Source organism: Epinephelus moara, chromosome 16 (genome assembly GCF_006386435.1).
Source record: "Epinephelus moara isolate mb chromosome 16, YSFRI_EMoa_1.0, whole genome shotgun sequence".
Lineage (NCBI taxonomy): Eukaryota > Metazoa > Chordata > Actinopteri > Perciformes > Serranidae > Epinephelus > Epinephelus moara.
Genome location: NC_065521.1, coordinates 41,166,655 through 41,187,492, shown reverse-complemented (window position 1 = coordinate 41,187,492; position 20,838 = coordinate 41,166,655). Strand labels below are relative to the sequence as shown.

The following is a 20,838-nucleotide window of genomic DNA, read 5'->3' as shown; positions in this document are numbered from 1 at the left end:
TCAGACCTGCAGGGGTCCTGGGTCTCAACATTTTCCCTGCTAATGACATTATGCCTGCAAACATCTCATAGGTTTTTTTTGCTTTGCTTTTCTGATCTCTAATGTTCAGGATCAAAATGGGTTTGCGAGGCATTTAGTTCAAATTATTCCCTCTGTACGATTCTGTTTTTAATTTGTTCAAAGTAGATGTTTTGAAGTCGCTCTGTTGGTAAACTCCTTTGCGAAAATGAGCCTGCTTGAATTTGAAGGGAGATGAGAGAGGAGGTGGGGAGCGAGGGGAGGGGGGGGAGCAGGACTCCACTCTACCTGTGAGGAGTCAGATTGGAGGAGAAAATGGATCTAGGTGGCAGTGCGAGTCATCAATCACAGCCCCTCAAGGGGAGCTGCAGCTAAAGCTGCTCTGAAGTGCTATCTGTCAGCTGCTCCGATCCAGCCGGGGGACCAGAGAGGGGCCATATCGCCACCCATCAGCTCATACCCAGCACACAACTGCCATGTAAACATGTGCAGGTGCTCCTGTCAAAATATCCCCCGTCCCAGTTCACGAGGTCGTGCATATTTTCACAAATGGTCAGTGGGCCTTCTCACTGTGAGGACGTGTCCTCTGGATCTCCGGATGCAGCAGTTCCTGTAATAGGTTTTTGATTGTTAACAGTGTTGGGTGGTTTATTGTAATTTGAAAGTGAGCGTACTGTTTCTCCTGCTTTCCCCCGTCCCTCCCATCCCAATCCTGAATAAAGCCACCAAGTGCTTCTCCGCCGATGTCGAGCCGCGTCTGTCGATACCTCTCAAGATGGATAGTTGTTCTGCATGCTTATTGATTCGGCACAGGCCAGAGATATAAGTATCATTTGTCATTTCTGGAATTATTTGGAGTCCTAGTTAAAACCCAGAGTGGGGGGGTGGTGGGGGAGATGGCCGTGCCTTGGGGGGGTTGGTAGTTGGTGGGGGAGTAGCGAGTTGTCTGGGCTTTGATGAATGACTGCACGGGTTTTTGGTTTTTACTGCGAGCGCCGGGGCCCTTTAGCTGCTATTTGCTTTCACCATGGTCCAAGAAAAACAATGCGATGGGTCCAAGGACTGAGCAGCATCGTCCTGTCATGTACAGCGAGCAGGGTGGTCCAGGCAGAAGAGTCAGGAGGAGGGTGGGCCTTGGACACTACACGCTGCTCCTCCAAAAGACCCAGTGGGATGTAAGCCGTCCTGCTGCTCTGTGGCCCCAGCTGACGGCCCCGAAACACATGCTATGAATTTGAATATTTAGCATCCAGAATTTACAGTGTAACGACAAACAGATCTTTTTTTGTTTTTGATTTTAAAAGAGCATGCAACTGGGAAGTGGAGGGATGTTGTTTGGTAACAGTAGCTCCAGCGTATCCCCGGTGACTTTGATTATGTCCTGTTTTGGGCAGCGGGCCAGCAGCAGAGCTGGCTTCATTACTGTATGGATCATCTTTTAAGACCATTTAAGATCAACTAGAGCTATTGTCCACTAATGACAGAGACTCCAAGAAGTTCATTACACTCAAACCCTTTGATTCATTCAGCCGTACAGTCAGTTTCACCCTTACTTTTTTTTTTTTCCTTTTTTGAATCAGATTCATTTTTATTTGAAAAAGTCTGACTTGAAAGTTGAGTCAAAGCGTTTCTGGAGTTTGGCGAGGGAAAAAGTGTTTAACAGAGGAACATGTTTAACAGCAACAAAAGAGGAGAGAAGAGAAACCTCAGACACATGAATGACAAGTAATTATTTCCCTTGTCCATCAAACTGTGTTTTGATGCAAGGATGCGATCAAACATGATATTAACAACTTCAAGCCTTCAAATGAAAATGATTCTCCAAATCGTGTGAAGCCCGAGTGTGAGCTTTTGTGTTGCGCTGCAGCATGAATCATTCATAATCACGCACACACACACACACACACACTGACACACACACACACACACACACACACACACACACACACACACACACACACACACACACACACACACACACACTGACACTGGGCAGGGCAGCCTTTTGCCTGACCAATATTATTGCCACAGCTTTTCAATGCTAGATGACCATTGTGTATTCCTTTCCATTTTAGCTTGCCAAAATGTCTTCTCGCAGCAGGAGAGGGATGGAGAGAGAGAGGGAGCGACAGCTTTGTGTGTCTTTCAGTTTTTTGTCGGTGAATATCCCCATACGCAGTGGGCTGACCGACTGCCCCCGGTCTCCCTGCATAGCCGTCAAACAGGACGGTGCACTGAGCTGGCTGTATTTTCATCACTTGCCCTTTCTCACATGAGCAGAGCAGCCTGAAACACTGTATCCTACCTCCCAAACACGAAGGATTTTTACATTGTGCTGCGATTTCTACACAAGCCTCATAAAGCGGGTTATAAAAATAAAGTTTGAATAATTAAAAACAATCATGGTGATGTACTGTAAGTATCCTTTTAAACACATGCTCGCTACAGTATGTCACGAAGGAGGGTATTTGCATTAGTAGGGCAGTCTTCTCCATTTTGTTTGCCAGAGCAGTGAGAGGACAGACAACAGAGGCCCTGCTTAATCCCTTTGGAGAACTAGTGCATGAATTGATATATCCTCCTCTCCCTCTCCGTCTCTCCCTCTCTCCTCTTGCTAATGTCTTTCCTAGAACTTGAACAAACAGCCTGTGCGTGTAGGACACATAAGACAGATGTTTAGGATTACTTTCACCTCATTGCTCTATTGTGTGCACTTTAAGGGAGCTCAGCTGATGTGGAATGCCACTCATTCAGGCTCCGTGCTCCTACAGGGCTCCTCCTGTTTATCAAAGTGCCATCTGCACTCAAGACAGAACAACACCATTTTTAAGAGCGGGGGGGGAAATGATTCAATGCCATGATTTTTAAAGCAAGAAAAAAATCTAATGTTCGTCTTTTGCTAAATTTTTAATGGTGTTTTATATGTTAAAACCAACATGGTAAATAGGGATGCACCAATTCATCAGCCACTTATCGGTATCGGCCAATATTTGTTCTTTGGACAGCCGTCGGCAAGATGATAGCAGTGGCTGATGTTTTTCCGTTGTGTCACATCAATGTTACGCAGGCTAAAAAGCAGGGCTCAAAAATAAAGGCGTCCAGCCGTCCACGGGACAATAGAAAAAATCTTTAGGACAAAGAGATATCTTTCCCGGGACGCCATTGCAACTAAAGGACACAACTAACTGTGTAGGCATCGTCAGGAGGAAAGCTAGTTAACGTTAGCTGTTTGTAGCTAGTAGTTGGATCTAACTGCAGACAGAGGTTGAATTGAGTTACGCTATGATGCGTTCAAGCTGCATTTTTTCCGTTAAAGGTTTTTTTGGGGGAGTTTTTGCTTATCCGCTGTAAGGGTCCAAGGACAGACTACGTAAAGACCTCCGAGGCAAATCGTTTTTTGGGATTTTAGGCTTTATAAATAAAACTGAATTTGAAATTACTCAATAAAAATGAGTGTTGGTTGAAGGTTAAGTGTAACGTTCTCATGATGTGTTCAGTGTAATCTTGTAAAATGTAGTATTTGGAGAGAAACCGAAATTAATTCAACTGTATGAACGAGAAATTTGTTAATGTTTTAACCACAATATAAAACAGATATTAGAGAAAGAATTTTGATATATGTATTAAAAAGGCTTTTGAAGCAATTCTGTAAAATAAAACTGTTTTTCATTGAGAAAAAAAAAGGTTATATTAAAGGTTGTTTCATGAATGAGTATGCGTGAATTCAGTACCGTTATTTATTTATTATTTTATTTAATCTGGCACAGAAAGGAGGAATAAATGATAAAAACAGCAACAAACAATTAAAAAATTGGTATCAGCCATCGTCCATATTGTTATTTTAAACATTGCTATCAGCCCGGAATTTCACAATCAGTGCATCCCTGACAGTAACCTCCTGTAACTGAAGACTGTCAGTGTTTCGTGTGTGCATAACCTCACAATTTGTTTTTCTCCTTTAGAGAAATAAAGCTAGCCTCCTGCTCGCCGTCTCCCGCTCATCTCGGTTTATGTGTGTGTGTTTACAGATGTAGAAACAAATGGGCCAGACCCACATTGATATTGTTGAGGGGTGACATTATCTTTTAGCAGAGCACTTATCTAATCTGGCTGCTGTGGGAAGCTGGAGGAAGTGGCTATGGGACAGGGGCCGGGGATGCTGCATCTTTAATTACCATTGATATCGCAATAGAGAAGAGAGGGATGGAGGAGCGTAGCCGGCGGGGGGGAGGAGGAGGAGAAAGAGGAGGAGGAGGACAGGGGGGGAGAGGGGGGAGTTGAGAGAGGGAGAAGACCCGTGTTCACTTTTTAATTAAGGCTCCGTAGTGTAACTCGTCAATGTACATTATTGGAAGAATGAACGTCAATGCCATTGCTTTTTCTCCCCCTCCTTTATCTCTGTCAATGATTCAAAGACATGATTTATGGTTCGTCTCCGTCTTTCAGGATCATCCATCAAGCGCTGGCTCTGCCGCAGCGCCACCCGTTGTAAATCATTCTGAAAGCCTGTCACTCATTTCCATTAACCGTTCCTCTGTCGCTCTGGTCTCCGCCTCCCTCAACCTCCTTTTTTTCTCCCCCCCCCCCCCTTCCACCCCTCTCTCCTCCCCCTCGGTGCACAACCTACAGCCACGCAGGGTATCAGTTCCGTTCCGCTGCTTCGTCCGCCTACCTTCTTTTCAATAAATTAACCACTTTCTCCCATGCAATGAATAAAAAGGCTCTGCACTCGTCTTGCAGTCGGCACCTACTCCTCCTCCATTACAGCTGAACACCTTACAAATGTCACGCCGCTGACTCGTAGGCTAAATGAGGATATAGCTCAGAGAAAATATTTTTGTTGCACTGACTTTTCCAGTGGCAGTATTTGAACAGCTCTGATATGTTTGCAGTGTTGTATTAATGAACATATATCCCACACATATAGCTCGCTTTAGTGTAGGCGACTTGTGGATAATTTACCCAAAAATCTGATCACCACGGGCGAGAATATGCTCACATAGTTTCTTTAATGCATTCATTGTGAAAAGTGTTCACCTTTAACAGTTAATGGAAACAATATTATGCCTGTAATTATTCCATGTAGTAAAAGCAACACTAAGTGGGCAGTGCTGCCATTAAACGCTGTTGGTTTTCTGTAAATCCTACCAGTAGTTTAATTCAGACACTCCAACAATGACTGTAGTCTTTAACCAGTTTTTATAGAAACAGGTCTTATGAACAGAAATAATTGGCTCAATGGAGTGACTGTCAATCTCTTACAATGGTTGATGTGGCTGCTCTGGGGAGCCCAATTCACTGGCTCCTTTTTTCATTCTAATCAACATCTAGATATCAACACAGCAGAATACCCACAAACAGCAGAAAGCCTGTTTTGAGGGGAAACTTTCAACTATTGGGTGCCAACACATTTCACTATTTGGGCAGCCATTGTTCTCAGAATGGGCTGTCAAAGTGACAATGCGCACCAGGCAAATCCAGAAGTTTGCACTTTTCAGAAAACAGCGGGCCCTAATCATTTCGCGGAGGACACTTGACAACAAATTTGCCATTAAAATGAATCTGAATAGGAGGGAGCAGGGCTGTTTTTGAAGCATTTCTGCCTCTCTTACTGTTGCTCGTCTTGTCCCACAGAGCTCCAGGTTTGGCGGGCTTGCTTCTCTCCCTTTATGCTTGCCATGAAGCAGCCTTTGGTCCCGCTAGAAACTGACAGTACCACGCTTCAGCTGCAAATTCACTCTGTAGCCTCATTGTATTTAATGAAGGGAAAAAGTGGCAATCTACTATTAATGAACTTGGAATGTAAAAAAATGCCTCCCTTTGCTGAAAACTGCATAAAACTGCTTGTACAAGGAAAGCTTTGGCTGGAGCCCATCCAGAATCTAATGAAAGATCCATACAGGGACAGAGCGGGCGGGAAGAGTTAGTGAAATGCAGATTGTTTTAATAGAATACACACAGACTCTTCCAGCTGCACTATCAGATTCATCAAGGCCTGACCTTGATGGAGGGTTGTTGTTGTTTGGGAGGGCCGGTGTTTAGGGTTCATGCAAAGTTTATGATGCAGGGACTGTATGTACTGTATATACGCCTGCTGATCTCAGGGGAAGACTAAATGATACACAGTCCACAGAGCGAGGAGTGAAGGAGACTTGCCACTGGCTGCTTTTTGTCATACTTTAATATTGTATCATGGAATAACCCACGAGCTCACAAGGAAATAAATGACCAATTTAATATTAAAAACAATTAAGTCCTGGATATTGCTCCTCAGATGCAAAATAAAACGGCATCATGTGATGAGGCAAATGTTTACAAAACGTCCGACAATGATTGAATTGGAATTGAAAAGCTCTTTATTTAGTCGGGCTAGTGGGCATGAAAAACAAACAGCACGTTAGGCGAGTGTAGGCCATCATACCTTTCACTCAGTATCTCATAAAACTAGAACAAAGGCCTTATGTGTGCGAGGCAGTGGTCCTTTAAACGATGGCCCACTTTCCTCCCTGCTGCCACGCAAACATTCCTGACTGACATTCAATCAGGGAAATTTGAACCAAAGCAAGATGGTCTTTTATTAGTACCGCCCTGTTTGCTCGACTGGTCAGCTCCAATATGCGAAGCGGTTTGAGTGGCGTACTGTAAGATGATGGGTTCACTCTCTGATAAGGGTGAATGAGGGGTAAACTGCTATTCTGCAGAAAGGAACCATCAGACCTCATCATGTCGCTCCTGGAGAGCCGTGTCACGGGCTCTTCAGAAACCAAGTGACAGAGCGGCGCGAGGCTGCTCCCCTCCTGCTAGTGGAAAATACACTGGAGCTGAAGCCGCCCTGCTTCTGCTCCGCCAACTGGAACTTTGTATCAGTCAGGGCAGAAAAGATCATCTATAATCTGACAAATATACACTGAGGCTTTTAAGCCTCTTCAGTTGTAACGTTATCCTACACGCTCGCTAAAAATTGTTTGTATTTACCTTTCCTTGTTAGCAGACGGGCACAAATAGGAGACAGTCGTGCTGTGTGCAGTATATTTTTAACTGCTTATACATAATAGCACAATGCAGCTGATTCAGCAGGCTGACATTTAAAGGGTTTGTTCCCCCAAATTAACAGAAATATAAGATAAAAACCTGCGTTTCCTCACTTATCTTTAGTGACGTCCAGCTAGGGTGGGATCATATATCAGTATGATATTGATATCATTATGAGACTAGAGATTTTGGACATGGTAATATGTCATATATTGTCTTTTCCTGGATTTAAAAGCTGCATTACAGTAAAGTGATGTAATTTTCTAAACCTACCACACTGGTATGGCTGTTGTATTATTTGCTTTTACCTATGTAGTAATTATATCCACATTACTTATGATTATTTATCAGAAGTCTCAGTGTGTAAATATTGTGTGAAAGCACCAACAATCAACCCTACAATATCGTCACAACATCAAGGTACATGATCAAAAATATTGTGAGTTTTAATTTTCTACACATCGCCCAGCCCTGTGTCCAGCCATGCAGATTTTTTGTTTGCCCAGGTTTGTCGATATATGCGTCCTCAGTGGAGTGCAACTTTATTTGGAGCACACAGATTTGCAGTACTATTAAAAATATTCAGACTATGTACTTAAGTAAAAGTAGCAATACTACAATATACGTAAAATTTCTGAAATTGAAATTGTACTTCATTAAAAGACGTATCAGCAACAAAATCCTAAACCATCAAAAGTAAATGTGCTTATTTTGAAGAGTGGCTCCTGTCCTATTATATTATGTCGTCATTATTAATGCTGCATTAACACGCAAGCGGTACTTTCATGTTATAGTTTGTCGAAGGGGGCTAATCGCTAACTGCTTCATACAGTACTGGATAGTTTAATCCAGTAGTTCTCAGCCTTTTTTGTGCCAAGAACTCCTAAATTGATACACATTAGGTTGTGGACCCCCATTCGATAAGATTTCACTTCACAGGCCTTCATCTGAAAAAGATTTTGGTTGTTAGATATTAGGGGTGCGGGAAAAAATCGACACAGCATAGTATTGTGATATTTTTGTGTGGCCATATTGTATCGTCACACATTGCCAAGTATCGATTTTTTAATTATATAAACTATTAATATTACAAATACAAATTCAACTTAAGTTAGCCTACCTGAATAATATATATAATTAGTTGCTTTTTCAGTCCACTACATACATTTTGCTGCAAACATACTGAAAACTTTATCTTACTAGATGAACAAGATGCTGACAATGTTTTCTTTGGGGACATTATTTGCAGTTGAAAACAAGGTAACAAATTGCAATATATCGCAGCATATTTTATTGCAATACTCAGCATATCGCAACATGTTCGCAATAATATCGTATCGTGAAGCCTGTGGTGATTCCCATCTCTATTAGACATGATTAAGACCTGCATTCTATAATTGAAAGTTGACACCTACGATCAGGATAGTCACTCTTATGACTCTTACTCACACTGGGCTCACTTCTACAGTGATTTCAATAGTGAAACTCTTCCCTTTGGGACCGTCTGGAACTCCCTCAAGGATCCCTTAAGGTCCCTGGACCCCTGGTTGAGAACCACTGGTTTAATCTATAACATTGCATCATATTTTATCAACCCATCACATGTTTTATAAGCAATTCTAATGTAAAAAAGTGACCAACTATGGCTGTCAAAAGTACAATATTTCCCTCTGAAAATTAAAGTGTTAAAGTGTAAAGTAACTTAAAAAGGAAATACTTCAATCAGTGTAACTCAAAACTATACAGTACAGCACATGAGTAATGTAATGAAGTTACTTTCCACTACTGCATATTTGAAAAAGCTGTGCAGCTCAAAACCTGAACAAATAAACTACAAATATCTGCTTGTCTACAGACTCACCCTGTGCACTTTATTAGGTACACCCACACAATGTAATACAATCCAACACAACAGATCTGCTGCTAATTCTACGTGTATGAACATGATAACATTCAGTTATTGTTAAAACTTTACGAGAAGTGTCAATCTAACTCTGTGTTTATTATTGAGGTGGTGGTGTGTTGGACTGCATTATACTGAAATGTGTTAAGAATATTATTCCCCCTCATGTTTGTAAACTGATATTACAAGAAACACCTCTTAATATAGTGCGGTTCAGACTACAAGCTCAAAAATAAACATGCAGTAAAATTAATACTTCTCTGGCTGTGTCAATCAAAACTGAACATATTTATCTTTGTAATGGTGAAAATTATGACTGGGATGTTGTGTTGGATTGCATTAGGTGTACCTAATAAAGTGGCCACTGTATAATTTGGGTAAACCAACCCTTTAAAAGCTGTCCTATAAGGCTGGATCTACCCATGTATGTAATAATATCTTGTACACTGACAGTAAAAATGCACCTGGCTTTGTGTGGCTGGTCTGGTGAAGGTCTGCGAGACAGGATGGGAATGTTGTGTGCATAATTGTCTCTGCCGGTGCTGATAGGGGACCCTTTGGTGAGACGCAACACCAGGCAACTGCATGTGATGCGGCGGCTGTGGCACGTTCAAAGTGATGACTTAGGTGCTGGAGTGCAGATTGCAATGCTCTCCCACCGCTCACTTCCAATTAGGCAGCGGGCCGACTGATGCGTCTCGGAGCAGAAGCTTCTAGTAGGCATCAAAAGGAGCAGCATCGCTCGGTGACATCACGGAGAGGAAGGGGCTCCTGGAGCTTCAGGCAGGGCAATCTGATGTGGCTCAGTAAATATCATGATTAGCGTCCATGCACAGACTTTTAGAGATTCCCACATTTGTATCGTTACATAAAAAAATTCCCCCCATAACTCAAACCAAACACGCTGAAAGGCTGTGCAGCTCAGACGGACTGCCTTCGGATATTTTTTTGTGTTTATTGGTGTGTTGATCGTGCATTCCAAAGTTCTCTGTGTTTTTAGTTAACAGAATGTTGGTTGTGAAAACATTTTTGATTAATTGCCATAATTATTGTGATCATTTTTGCCCAAATGAACAGCCAGATGGCAGGATATGGTGTCATATTTGCGATCCTATCATTAATCTGGCTCTAGGTCCATCTGAGCACATTGTGCCGTTTGCTGTGTTCACAATCTGTCCTCAAGTTGTCCATGTCTTTTTTTGAGCCGAGAGTTTTTATTTGATTATATTAGACTATAAAATATTAAAGTTGAGGGTGTATGAAAGCAAGGCATTTATCTGCATGAATAGCTTGTGTTTAGTGAAGTAAGTAATGCGCTTTAAGTAACATTTCCTTCATGCATACAAAAATTAACATGAGTGTTTCCGTCTCATGGCTTTGTAGTGAAAGCCTCAGAAAGATCCAACAAAACCACTTTGTGGGGGTTCATGGCTGCTTTTAAACCCATGTTTCATTCGCTAACTTATAGATTTACCTTCCTGTTTTTACCAGAACGTGCACCACAATACTGTTAATCACCATCCGATGATATAGACTCAGTGACAGTGCATCTGCAGAGTTCTGAAGTCTGTTACGGGCGTCATTTAAAAGTGCTGAAATGAAATAATGGGCCAGGTGGGAACTAATGACACATTCCTATTTAAAAGTAAGTCAAAAACTATTTAATTCTGTGATATCAATTAACCTCCAGACAAATTTTGTCAAAGGGAGCAGTCTGAGTGTGATTGTTCTCTCTTTACTCTGCAGTGTCCTTGGGCTCGGGGAGACTGTTTCCTGACAGGGAACAATGAAGAGAGAGGTGTTTACAGATCTTTACAGATGGCTCCGGGGCTCAGAATTAGCTCTTCACCATTTCTCATGTGATTCAGTTCAGACTTAACTTCAGATGTGTCATCAAGACTATCATCAGGATGTCTGACAATGTATCTGTTTGATCTTGACGTGCACTGCTCACTGAGTTAGTCAGATATCACTGTCAAATATTAAACCCTGTGACATGTGTGTCTCATTCTAATGATAGCTCGCTGAAAGGAAATCACAATCGCATCGCGGTGGCTTTTAGAAACGCGCCGTCCTGTTTCCAACGTTGCAAAAGAGCTTCACAACTTTGGAATTATGTTTTGTACGCCGAGTACTTTTTGACTGACATTTCACACCTATTTATAACAACAGATGAGCGCAGTGACTAAGTGTTTTTAAATGTACAGACACAATTAATTGGGCACATTGCTTACATGAGTGAAAACAGAAAGGAGAAACAGATGATAGTTACTGAGGCAGCCTGGAGATTGTTAGGTGATCCTGACCTGCGTTGTTAGCGTGTTCTCTGCTTCTCCAGCAGGCCTCCTTTTTTTTCCTCCTCTTTTTTTTTTCTTTACATGGCATAAATCCGGGAGATGAAAATGTCATGGAGCAGGTTCATTTTGCAAAGAGGTTTTGATTGCCATGCGCGTGTAATTGATTGTTCCAAGGACAGGGGGAAATCTAGAAATGTCATAACAGTCCTGCTTAGGTTGGTCCCACCACAAGGCAATCAATGAGAAGTAAAAAGAGATATTGATTTGCGAGCAGCAAAAACTGTAGCTTGAGACAACCGGAGAGCGCTGGGGAAAGTGGCACAGACGTGCAGACCTGTCACTGGCACCTATGAATTACCCAATCTTCTCTGAAGATAGTGTTACCTCGGATACTCACAAAGTCCTGCGCTGGGTATTGCAGCTGTCCATTAGCTAAGCTCCTCAGGCTGCTAACTCTCTCTGGCTTGTCAGATTAATGAAGGAAATGTTGACCTTCCGAGGGATAAATGTTGATGTTCTCAAATTTACAAAAGTTTCTACTGGCATGTTAACATTGGAAACGGAATGCCCTTTTACAGCTGGCACGCACATTTCTAAAATGATTGACACATTTTGAATAGACTCACTTACACAAGGGAGAGGGGATTGTGCTCTATGAAGCTACTAATGCTTAAAGTTGTAAATATATTGTCATGTAAGCCTTTAGCACCAATCCAGTCAGACAGCAGGCTGCCATGAATGTTGCAGTAAATGTAATCTACTATTTCCTATGCAGTTAGCTGGTTTCTCTAGATGTTAGGTGGGGGGGGGGAGCATTTTGGCTCAGAAACAGGCTTCTGTAAATCCAGGCCTGGCTATGCCAAGAGTCTGCTCTAACGGATAAAGGTTATAAACACTTCAACTGCCTGATTTATGATGGACACCTCAGGTTTTTTGACCTTTGCATATCTCTGTCTGAAGATATAAATTTGTAGTGACACAGATTGGAGGCTTTACAGCAGTTTATGACATGCTAAATCTCAGGCGAGGCATGCCAGCCTCTTGTTTTGTAAGGCTAGTTAGGCTGGGAGTTGCCTTGCTTGGACTCCCAGACAACATTCTCAAGGCAAAACCCTTTTTTTTCTAAGTTGTGAAAAAAAAAATGTTCCTGAGAATAAACAATTGCTGCTCTTCTATTTGGTTTACACGATGACGCATCAGGTCTTTTTAACAGTGAGGTTTCATGGGGCGGATCGGCAGTTTATTCTGTATTCTTGACAAACTTGTTTCTCATAATATAGTGACCTTTTTTATTTGAAGGTGTTGTCTGTTGTTGTGACATTGTCCTTGAATCTGATCTTGTATGAAAGACTAATGCAGCTTGGCATGGCAGCAGTACCGTGGTAGACCAAGAGCTGGCAAAGCACGGTTACAAATGGTGTGAGAGGCAGAGTTAGACATGCGGGTATCTTGGAGTGATCCCTGCCAGAAGGTTAATTGGTGCCTCTGGATGTCTGCTACTTGGGGCATCTGATAGAAAGGCGTAGAACAGCAGGAAGGGCAGCTGTTAATCTCTGTCAATTCCATCCTCAAATACCATGATAACACACAAACGTTCACATTAAAATTGATATTACTACATGTGAGTGGTTATTTCCAGGAAAACAGTACTCAGTCATTGTGAAACACACATTTATCTTACACATAGTGTGGGTGAAACTGGAGCCTCATGACTGAAACTTCTGAAATTCTATCTCATCTCAGTTTAGAGTGACATTTTGGGTTTTTTGGTTTTACACAAACATGTTTCCTCACTGCATTTTGGGGGGAAAACCTATCTTATACCAAGATAAGAATTTAGCCATTACAGAACTGTCCTCACTTAGGGATTTCCCAAGTTTGGAATACTTAGTTCGGATGGCTAGACTCTCAAAATAACTGCCAAAAATGGCAGCAGCTCTGTTGTTAGGTATGCATGGCAATAATAATGAAGATGGGAACAACATGAACAAAGAAAAATGATGATTGAAAGTCTGCTCAAACCACATAATGATGCTTAAAAAAAGGGGGGGGGGGGACTAAACTTCTCGAAAAGACCTCTGACTCTTTGTAGCTACATTTTTTTGTCCATTATCGCAAGCTAGCTAGCAAGTGACAAGTGAGAGCCATTGATTAATGCTTATCGTTTTCAAGATGGCTACTGGTATATTCTAGTTAGGGATATCAACAGTTAACTGATTTTGGTTAACAGCTGAGAATATTTTTGACCAGTTACGCATGTCGGTCACAGGTAATTTTGCTACTCTTCAGTTTACTCATTCCACAGTTAACGATAGTAACACTGACCGAACCCAACATTGTGCTCGCCTTCCGTCTTCCCACAGGTTGCTCCAGTGAGTAAGTGGCTCAGTTTTGAGGCACAAACCACCTTAGCATTAGTAGCTAATGTTTCCATCCAAAAGTGATTCGAATCATTGGGAAATGCGCATTAAAAGAAATACGAATCCTGTGTGTTTCCACGCAGACCCGGAAACAAAACAAGTCTCGCATTCTTCTTCTTCTACGTTTTCTGGCGGTTGGCAACCAGCTTGTAAATGCATTACCGCCTTCCCGACCCGGAGTGTGGATATCACCATGGAGAGAGGTGCGCTACGTCAGACTTAATTTGAACATAACTGTTTCCATCCCCCGTTTTGCGAATCAGCATTTTTTCAAATCAACCAAAACCCGGCTAAAGCGAGCGTATTTTAGTTTGTGCGAATCAGGGGATTTTAATTCGAATTTTGGCGTTTCCATCATAATTTTCCGATGCGATACTTCTAGATGCGCATCTAAACAGGCTGATGGAAACATGGCTAGTGACAGCTTTGTTAGCACCGTTAGCAGTGTCAGCATAACTAGTGGTGCTAACATAGTTAACAATGCTAACAGGGTTTTGTGGCTTAAACCTAAGCCACTCATCAGAGAGTGGCTACCATGTTTCTGCAGCAACACTCTTTCACCACCAGGACAGTGTTGCCAGCATTAACGAGATTTCCGAATGAGCGGTACCGCTAGCTAGCTCAAACCTGACCCAGGTGGCTCGCAGTGCAAATCAGCCAAGGCTAACATTAGCTAACCAGTGGAGACTGAAGGGAAGGCAGCAGGCACTGTGTTTCCACTTGTTAATACAGCTAGCTGTCTGTCTGTCAGCAAAGCCAACAGAAGACAAAATAAAACGCAAGATATTTAAAACACAAAACATTAAAATTTTACCACCTCTAAATGGATAGCACTTCAAAATGTGGTGCTAAAGCTCACTGAGTCAATGGAGCGCCCAACTTGAAAGAAAGGCCTCTTACATTCTTAGAAGAACCGAAAGTACATCCCTAAATCTAATCAAAGATATAGGCTGTCTCGTCCACCCTCTAAACATAGATACAGGCATGAGAGGATGAGTACTGATTGAAGAATCAAATTTTCAGTTATAGTTAGAATTTTTTAGATAAGATAGGAGGTCTGAGATAGGACAGGCCACAGCCATGAGTTTAGGCATTTGATAGGAAGATGGGATTTTTCCTATCTTTAAAACTTAAGATAGGACAAGCAGTTAGGATATTGTTCTGTGATGAGGCCCCTGGACTGCATGTATTGGTGAATTTTAAGCCACATAAAATATGCAGGAAATAGCCCTTACATGATGGTGTATACTAGGAATGAACCATTTCTATTAAACCCTCACTGGACTGGATAAATGCTCATCTCCCCACTTTGGTGTACGTTCCTCCCAGTCCCTCAGCTTTAGTGACGACTTTGAAGAGAGAGGACATCAACTTGGAGCTTGTCATAGCCATTGGTGTTCTCCTTCACTGTGAATACTATATATAAGACTATAAATAAAACATACCTCTGTGCTCTTGACAACTCTCTCCCTCAGCATCAAGGGTGTTTTGGAGGCCATCACCGATCTCGGTTGGCCAATCAAAACATCTCTCTTGCGGTGGATCAAGGTCACAGCACATCGGGGCTCTCGGGTGCGAGTGTGTGTGTGTGCAGGCTCTTGTTCACGAGGCCCCCATTCTCCATGTTTGTTTTGAAAGTCCGAATCCCATCTCCATCCATTAGCTGGCAGGCAATTCACCTCCAGGGTTTCTCTTGAGGCACTTGTGAAATATTGATAAAAAAAAAAGTCTTATTTTCAGAAGGCAAAAAAGGGAAGACATTCTATGGGCCGCCCGGTGTGGGACTCCTGAGTGCTCAGCTTCAGCCATCCCCCTCATGGAGTGCCCTCTATTCAGAAGAGAAATATTAACCACATGAAATGCATAAGTGCCTGGACAGGGCTGTTATGTCCTATTCATATTTAACTCAGAGCACATCTGCCACGTCTCTCCCAAAATGCACATTTTCCAGCATGACTATGAGGCGGAAAATATCTCAGATATGTGACAACACTGACAAACTGCATTTATTGCAGGATGCCTTCAGAAGATATGCAAACACTGGTTGTGATATTGTTGTGTGGGTTGCCGGATGGTTAGATCCTAAATAATCTGAAATGGTTATTGTCAGAAAGGACACTTTGACGCTCTGTGGCTGTGTTCATATTATGTCGAGCAGACCCTGCAGCCACGTGAAAAACCCTCTATGCTGAGTCAGAGATTCCACTAATTGGATGATGGGAAATATGTCAATTAGAAATACTGTTGTTTAATTATCTGTTAATTGAAGCAATAATGTTTGTGCTCTATGAGTTGGGAGAATGAACAGGTGAATAATGAAAGAAGTAATTGCTGTTTATGAGACTGTCAGGGAAAATATAATGACGTGACAGATTGCCAGTAATTTTTAGAATTCTTTTTTTAATTGTCTGGTTTTAACACTGATAATTGAATCAGCTTTTCCACCAGCTTGATCAACATCTTCATCAGCATCAGCATTTGCAACATATTTTTACTTTGCTAAATGGCCACATGTCCTCTGAAGTTATGTTTTCTCATCTTTTTTTCAGCTGAGCATTTTAATTTATTGATGCGGGACATTAAAATATCTGAGTTTGTGTTCAGCCATTTCTCACACGTGGCTCCAGGGAAGCTGAGATGTTACCCAGAACAGAAGGCTCACATTTTCATTGCAGTTTTGAGGCATCCGTAATCACTATGGAATAGGTCATTTACAATAACACTTAGCAGGGCCCAGAAGAATCAATTTTCTTTTGTCACTCAGTGGCCAATGATTGTTGTAAACATCTCAACTTGAGGCCAGAAAAACCTTGGACACAGCACTAAGTCAATGGCCTGTCGTGAATCACATGGTGCCGTTACACCAGCAGCAGTCTGTTAGTAAAGACATTATGTCCAGCTATACTCTCCAACCTCCCAAGGCACAAAGCAGCCGCCTTTATGGCGTCTTAAACGGCTTCTGTGACTTCTCACATGTGGATTTTCTAAATATTGCACCTTGGAAATTAAATTCATTACGTGCTGTTATGCAGTGTTTTGACGTCATTAATCTCCATGTCTTTTCTTTTTCCAGTGTACATGCCTGATGAAGACGGTGTTCTTCAGGACTCCATCCCCGAGGAAGACGTCGAGAACGACACTCAAACTGAAGAGGAATGCTCAGAGAAGACCAGCCCCAAAGTGTCTGAGGACAGAGAGCTAGACAACAAGAGCACCAACACTTATAGCAACCAGAACTCTCCCATTAGTGTCCTTTCCAATCAAGAGGCCGAGTTGGAGTCGCACCTCAGCGACAGCAGTGACAGACTCTCAGACTTCAAAACCGCCTCGCCACCTGAGAGCCAGAGGGATGAAGAAAGCCGTAGCTCCAAGCATAAAGATGAGATGGGCGGCAGCTTGGAGAAGATGAGGGCAGCCTATGCAAACTTTCTCTCCGATTCCTACTGGACGGGGATAGGGATGGACTTGAAAATTGGCAAAAACACCAGCAAAGCCAACTGTGACAGCACCAATGGGAGCACCAAGAGCGAGTTTGACTGGCACCAGGACGCTCTTTCTAAGACCCTGCAGCAGACGCTCTCCCCAAAGCCCGCATCCAAACCGAACCTCTTCAGCTCTGTCCACCTGTACAGACAAACCACCAAACCGTGCGGCTCGGTGTTCACAGGAGCCAGCCGATTTCGCTGTAAGGATTGTAGCGCCGCTTATGACACTCTTGTGGAGCTGACGGTCCACATGAACAAGAGCGGACACTACCAGGACAACAACCACAGCAAGCAGAGCCATTCCTCTGCCTCATCCTCGAAATCAAGGAAAAGAAACTTGCAAGACATGGAAGGAAAAGAGGATGCTCAGAAAGTTTTGAAGTGCATGTTCTGTGGCCACTCGTTTGACTCACTCCAGGATTTGAGCGTCCATATGATTAAAACTAAGCATTACCAAAAGGTGCCTTTAAAAGAGCCAATCCCAGTAATCACACCCAAATTGTTGCCACCAGCAAAGAAACGGGCCTTTGAGACAGTGAGACCTTGCTCCCCCGACTCCACGACCGGTTTATCTGGCTACACTGAGGCACAACGAGCCGCCGCCATTTCAAACGCTAACAGCAATCGCTATGGCTATCAGAACGGAGCCAGTTACACTTGGCAGTTTGAGACGTGCAAGTCTCAGATTCTTAAATGCATGGAGTGCGGAAGCTCCCATGACACCCTTCAGCAACTCACCACACATATGATGGTTACTGGACACTTCATCAAAGTCACAAACTCTGCCTCTAAAAAGGGTAAACAGTTAGCGCTTGACCCTCTGGCCATAGAAAAGATCCAGGGTTTAGCTGAGCCTGCTGCCAGTGACACTGAAGGAGAGAAGGTGTCTCCAAAAAATCCTTCCCCTGGGAGCAGTGAGAAGGATAGCCAGGGGGAAGGTACATCAGACAAAATGGAAGAAACTGAAGCTAAAGATGACAAGCAGGAGAGTGAGGATCAAAAGGCAGGCAATGGAGCTTTTAAGTACCCTTATCTCCGTGAGGAGGATCTTGAACAGGACTCAGGAGGAGGAGGGGACATTCTTAAATCTTTAGCCAACACAGTGGCCTCTGCCATCAATAAAGCTCAAACAGGAACACCGAGCTGGAGCGCCTATCCGAGCATTCACGCTGCCTATCAGCTCTCCGGAATCATCAAAAGCGCCCCTCTCTCCGCATCTCCCCCTACTCAGCTAAAGCAGACATTTAACCACAAGCTGAGGCCGATTGCCCCAAAGGGGAAGTTATACCATGGTGCTGTGGGAGTTGAGGCTCCCCAGGGACAGCATCAAAATGAGGACATCAAAAAAGAAAAGGTTGGCATTAGCGATGGTAAAGAAAGTCAGAATATTAAGTTTGATCTGGTGGAGAATGATGACAGCGATTGTCAGGATGATTCCTCTTCCTCTTCAAAGCTTGATGCAGACTGTATGAATGAAGGGAGTGAAGTGATCAAAGGGAAGTTGAGCCCAGATTTCTCTGACAGAGGCAAGACACCGAGCCCCTCTGCCAGCAATGGACGCAGCACTACTTCAGAGCCTCTCAGTGACACTCCAACTCTACTTGGCATAAACCCTCTTAGTGCACTGCAGTCAGTTCTGAACAATCATCTGGGCAAAGCAAATAAGCCCAATAACTCCAGAGTAGATAAACTATCAGCTCACACCCAGTCTATTTTTGCTGAGATTAACCGTAGCAACGAGAAACCAGCTTTAATGCTTGGAAACGCTATGAGAAAAAGGCCCGATAACCGCTTTCTCTTTGTTAATGATGACCAACCAATAGACCTGACGAAATCTAAAAACAGCAAGCCGAGCGCCTCGCTAATCCAGCCCTCCACCCCGATGCCGCAGAAGTACGCTCTGTCCGACATCGCAGATATGGTAAAAGTTCTTCCAAAAGCCACGACGCCAAAACCCTCCATACCATCAAGGATCCCGACGATGAAACTGGAATCAGACGTCAGGCGCTTTGAGGACGTGTCTGCCGAGGTGTACTCCGTCCACAAGCGTAAAGGTAGACAGTCGAACTGGAATCCTCGCCATCTCCTCATCCTGCAAGCTCAATTTGCCTCCAGCCTCTTCCAAACCTCTGAGGGGAAATACTTGCTCTCAGATCTCGGCCCTCAGGAACGGATGCACATCTCCAAGTTCACCGGATTGTCCATGACCACCATAAGCCATTGGTTAGCAAACGTAAAGTACCAACTGCGGAAAACCGGAGGGACCAAATTTCTGAAGAACATGGACACGGGCCACCCGATCTTCTACTGCAATGACTGCGCTTCCCAGTTCAGGTCGCCGACTGCTTTTATTTCCCACCTGGAATCCCATCTCGGGTTCCAAATCAAAGACATGTGCAAAATGCCGGTAGAGCACCAGACGAAGGTAGAGGAGCCAGAACTGTCGAAGGCCCTCAGTGTCAGAGCCACAGAGGCTCTAGTCACAGACGAAGACATTGACTCAAAGTTCAAATGTAAGCTCTGCTGTCGGACATTTGCGAGCAATCACGCAGTCAAACTCCATTTGAGTAAAACTCACAGCAAATCCCCCGACAACCATTCACAATACGTGGAAATGGACAAGGAGTAGTTTTTCATATTATTGTCACCTTTTTTCCCTTTTCTTCCTTTTTTTATTTTAATACACGGGTCAAATATTTCAACCATTTTTCAATTAGCGTTGTGTAGTGTGCATCATTATGACATTTAAAACATTTCATGGAGTACAGCAAAGACACACTGGTTAGAAATTGTATAAGGAAACACTAAGAGATACTTTTGCACCCTGCTCAAATGCATCACCAGTAATGAAATGTATTACTGCTTGAAGAAACATAATTGCTGATGTTTGCATGCAATAGCCCCGGCTATGACTACTATTTATTTGTATGATATGTCAAGTTTCAATTGTATTTCAAAGACAAAATAATGAACTAATTGTACTTTACAACTTGTGTGATACAGTACACCTGCAGAAATGTGCAGCTGTTGAAACAGGTGCCCCGACACACGATAACACACACATGCAGACCTGTACAGTGTATTGCTATGTAAAGATGTTTTGTGTTGCAATGATAGAAGAGAAAAAAAAGCACTTTAATAAATGTTTAATCACCAGTTTAGACTCGGATTCTGTACATGACTCAAAAAGATAATTAGACGGTTTGGAAACAAGGAGATTTCACATGTAAATATATTTTAGAAGAAAAAAAAAACAGTGCGTTTCATGCAACAAGGATAACAGCAAGACAGATGATACCTGTGATACATGCACCTTTTTTACTTATTCAAATAAAGAGTTAACATTTGATAACAGCTTGTATATCCTTTTTTCCCTCTCTTAGATTATTTGCTCATGAAGTTAGCCGCTTGAGTTTGCTCAGAAAATTATTGAGAAATTAAAGGGATAGTTCAGATTTTTTGAAGTGGGGTTGTTTAGAGTACTAAACGTCAGTGTGTAACATACAGTAGATGTCAGAATGCACTTCCCCAGTTTTGAGAAGCAGACTGGAGTCAGACATGGAAGCTAAGCAATGTACTGATGTGAAGAGGTAAGCAAAGAATCACATTGTGATGTCAAATGGAAAAATTAACCAAGTAATAAAGTAAAATGTATTTATATATCGCTTTTCGCAGACATAGGT

The 20,838-nt window shown here is 42.7% G+C and overlaps 1 protein-coding gene across 1 annotated transcript in view; it reads left to right on the top strand.

Annotated features, from left to right (window-relative positions):
* The window catches only part of LOC126403483 (teashirt homolog 2), a 51,592-nt gene extending 31,099 nt beyond the window's left edge, over window positions 1-20,493 (top strand). The window contains exon 2 of the mRNA XM_050066175.1: window positions 16,744-20,493. Within this exon, the coding sequence (XP_049922132.1) occupies window positions 16,744-19,784 (3,041 nt within the window). The 3' untranslated portion in view covers window positions 19,785-20,493. The remainder of the gene's footprint in view (window positions 1-16,743) is intronic.
* The last annotated feature ends 345 nt before the right edge of the window (window positions 20,494-20,838 follow it).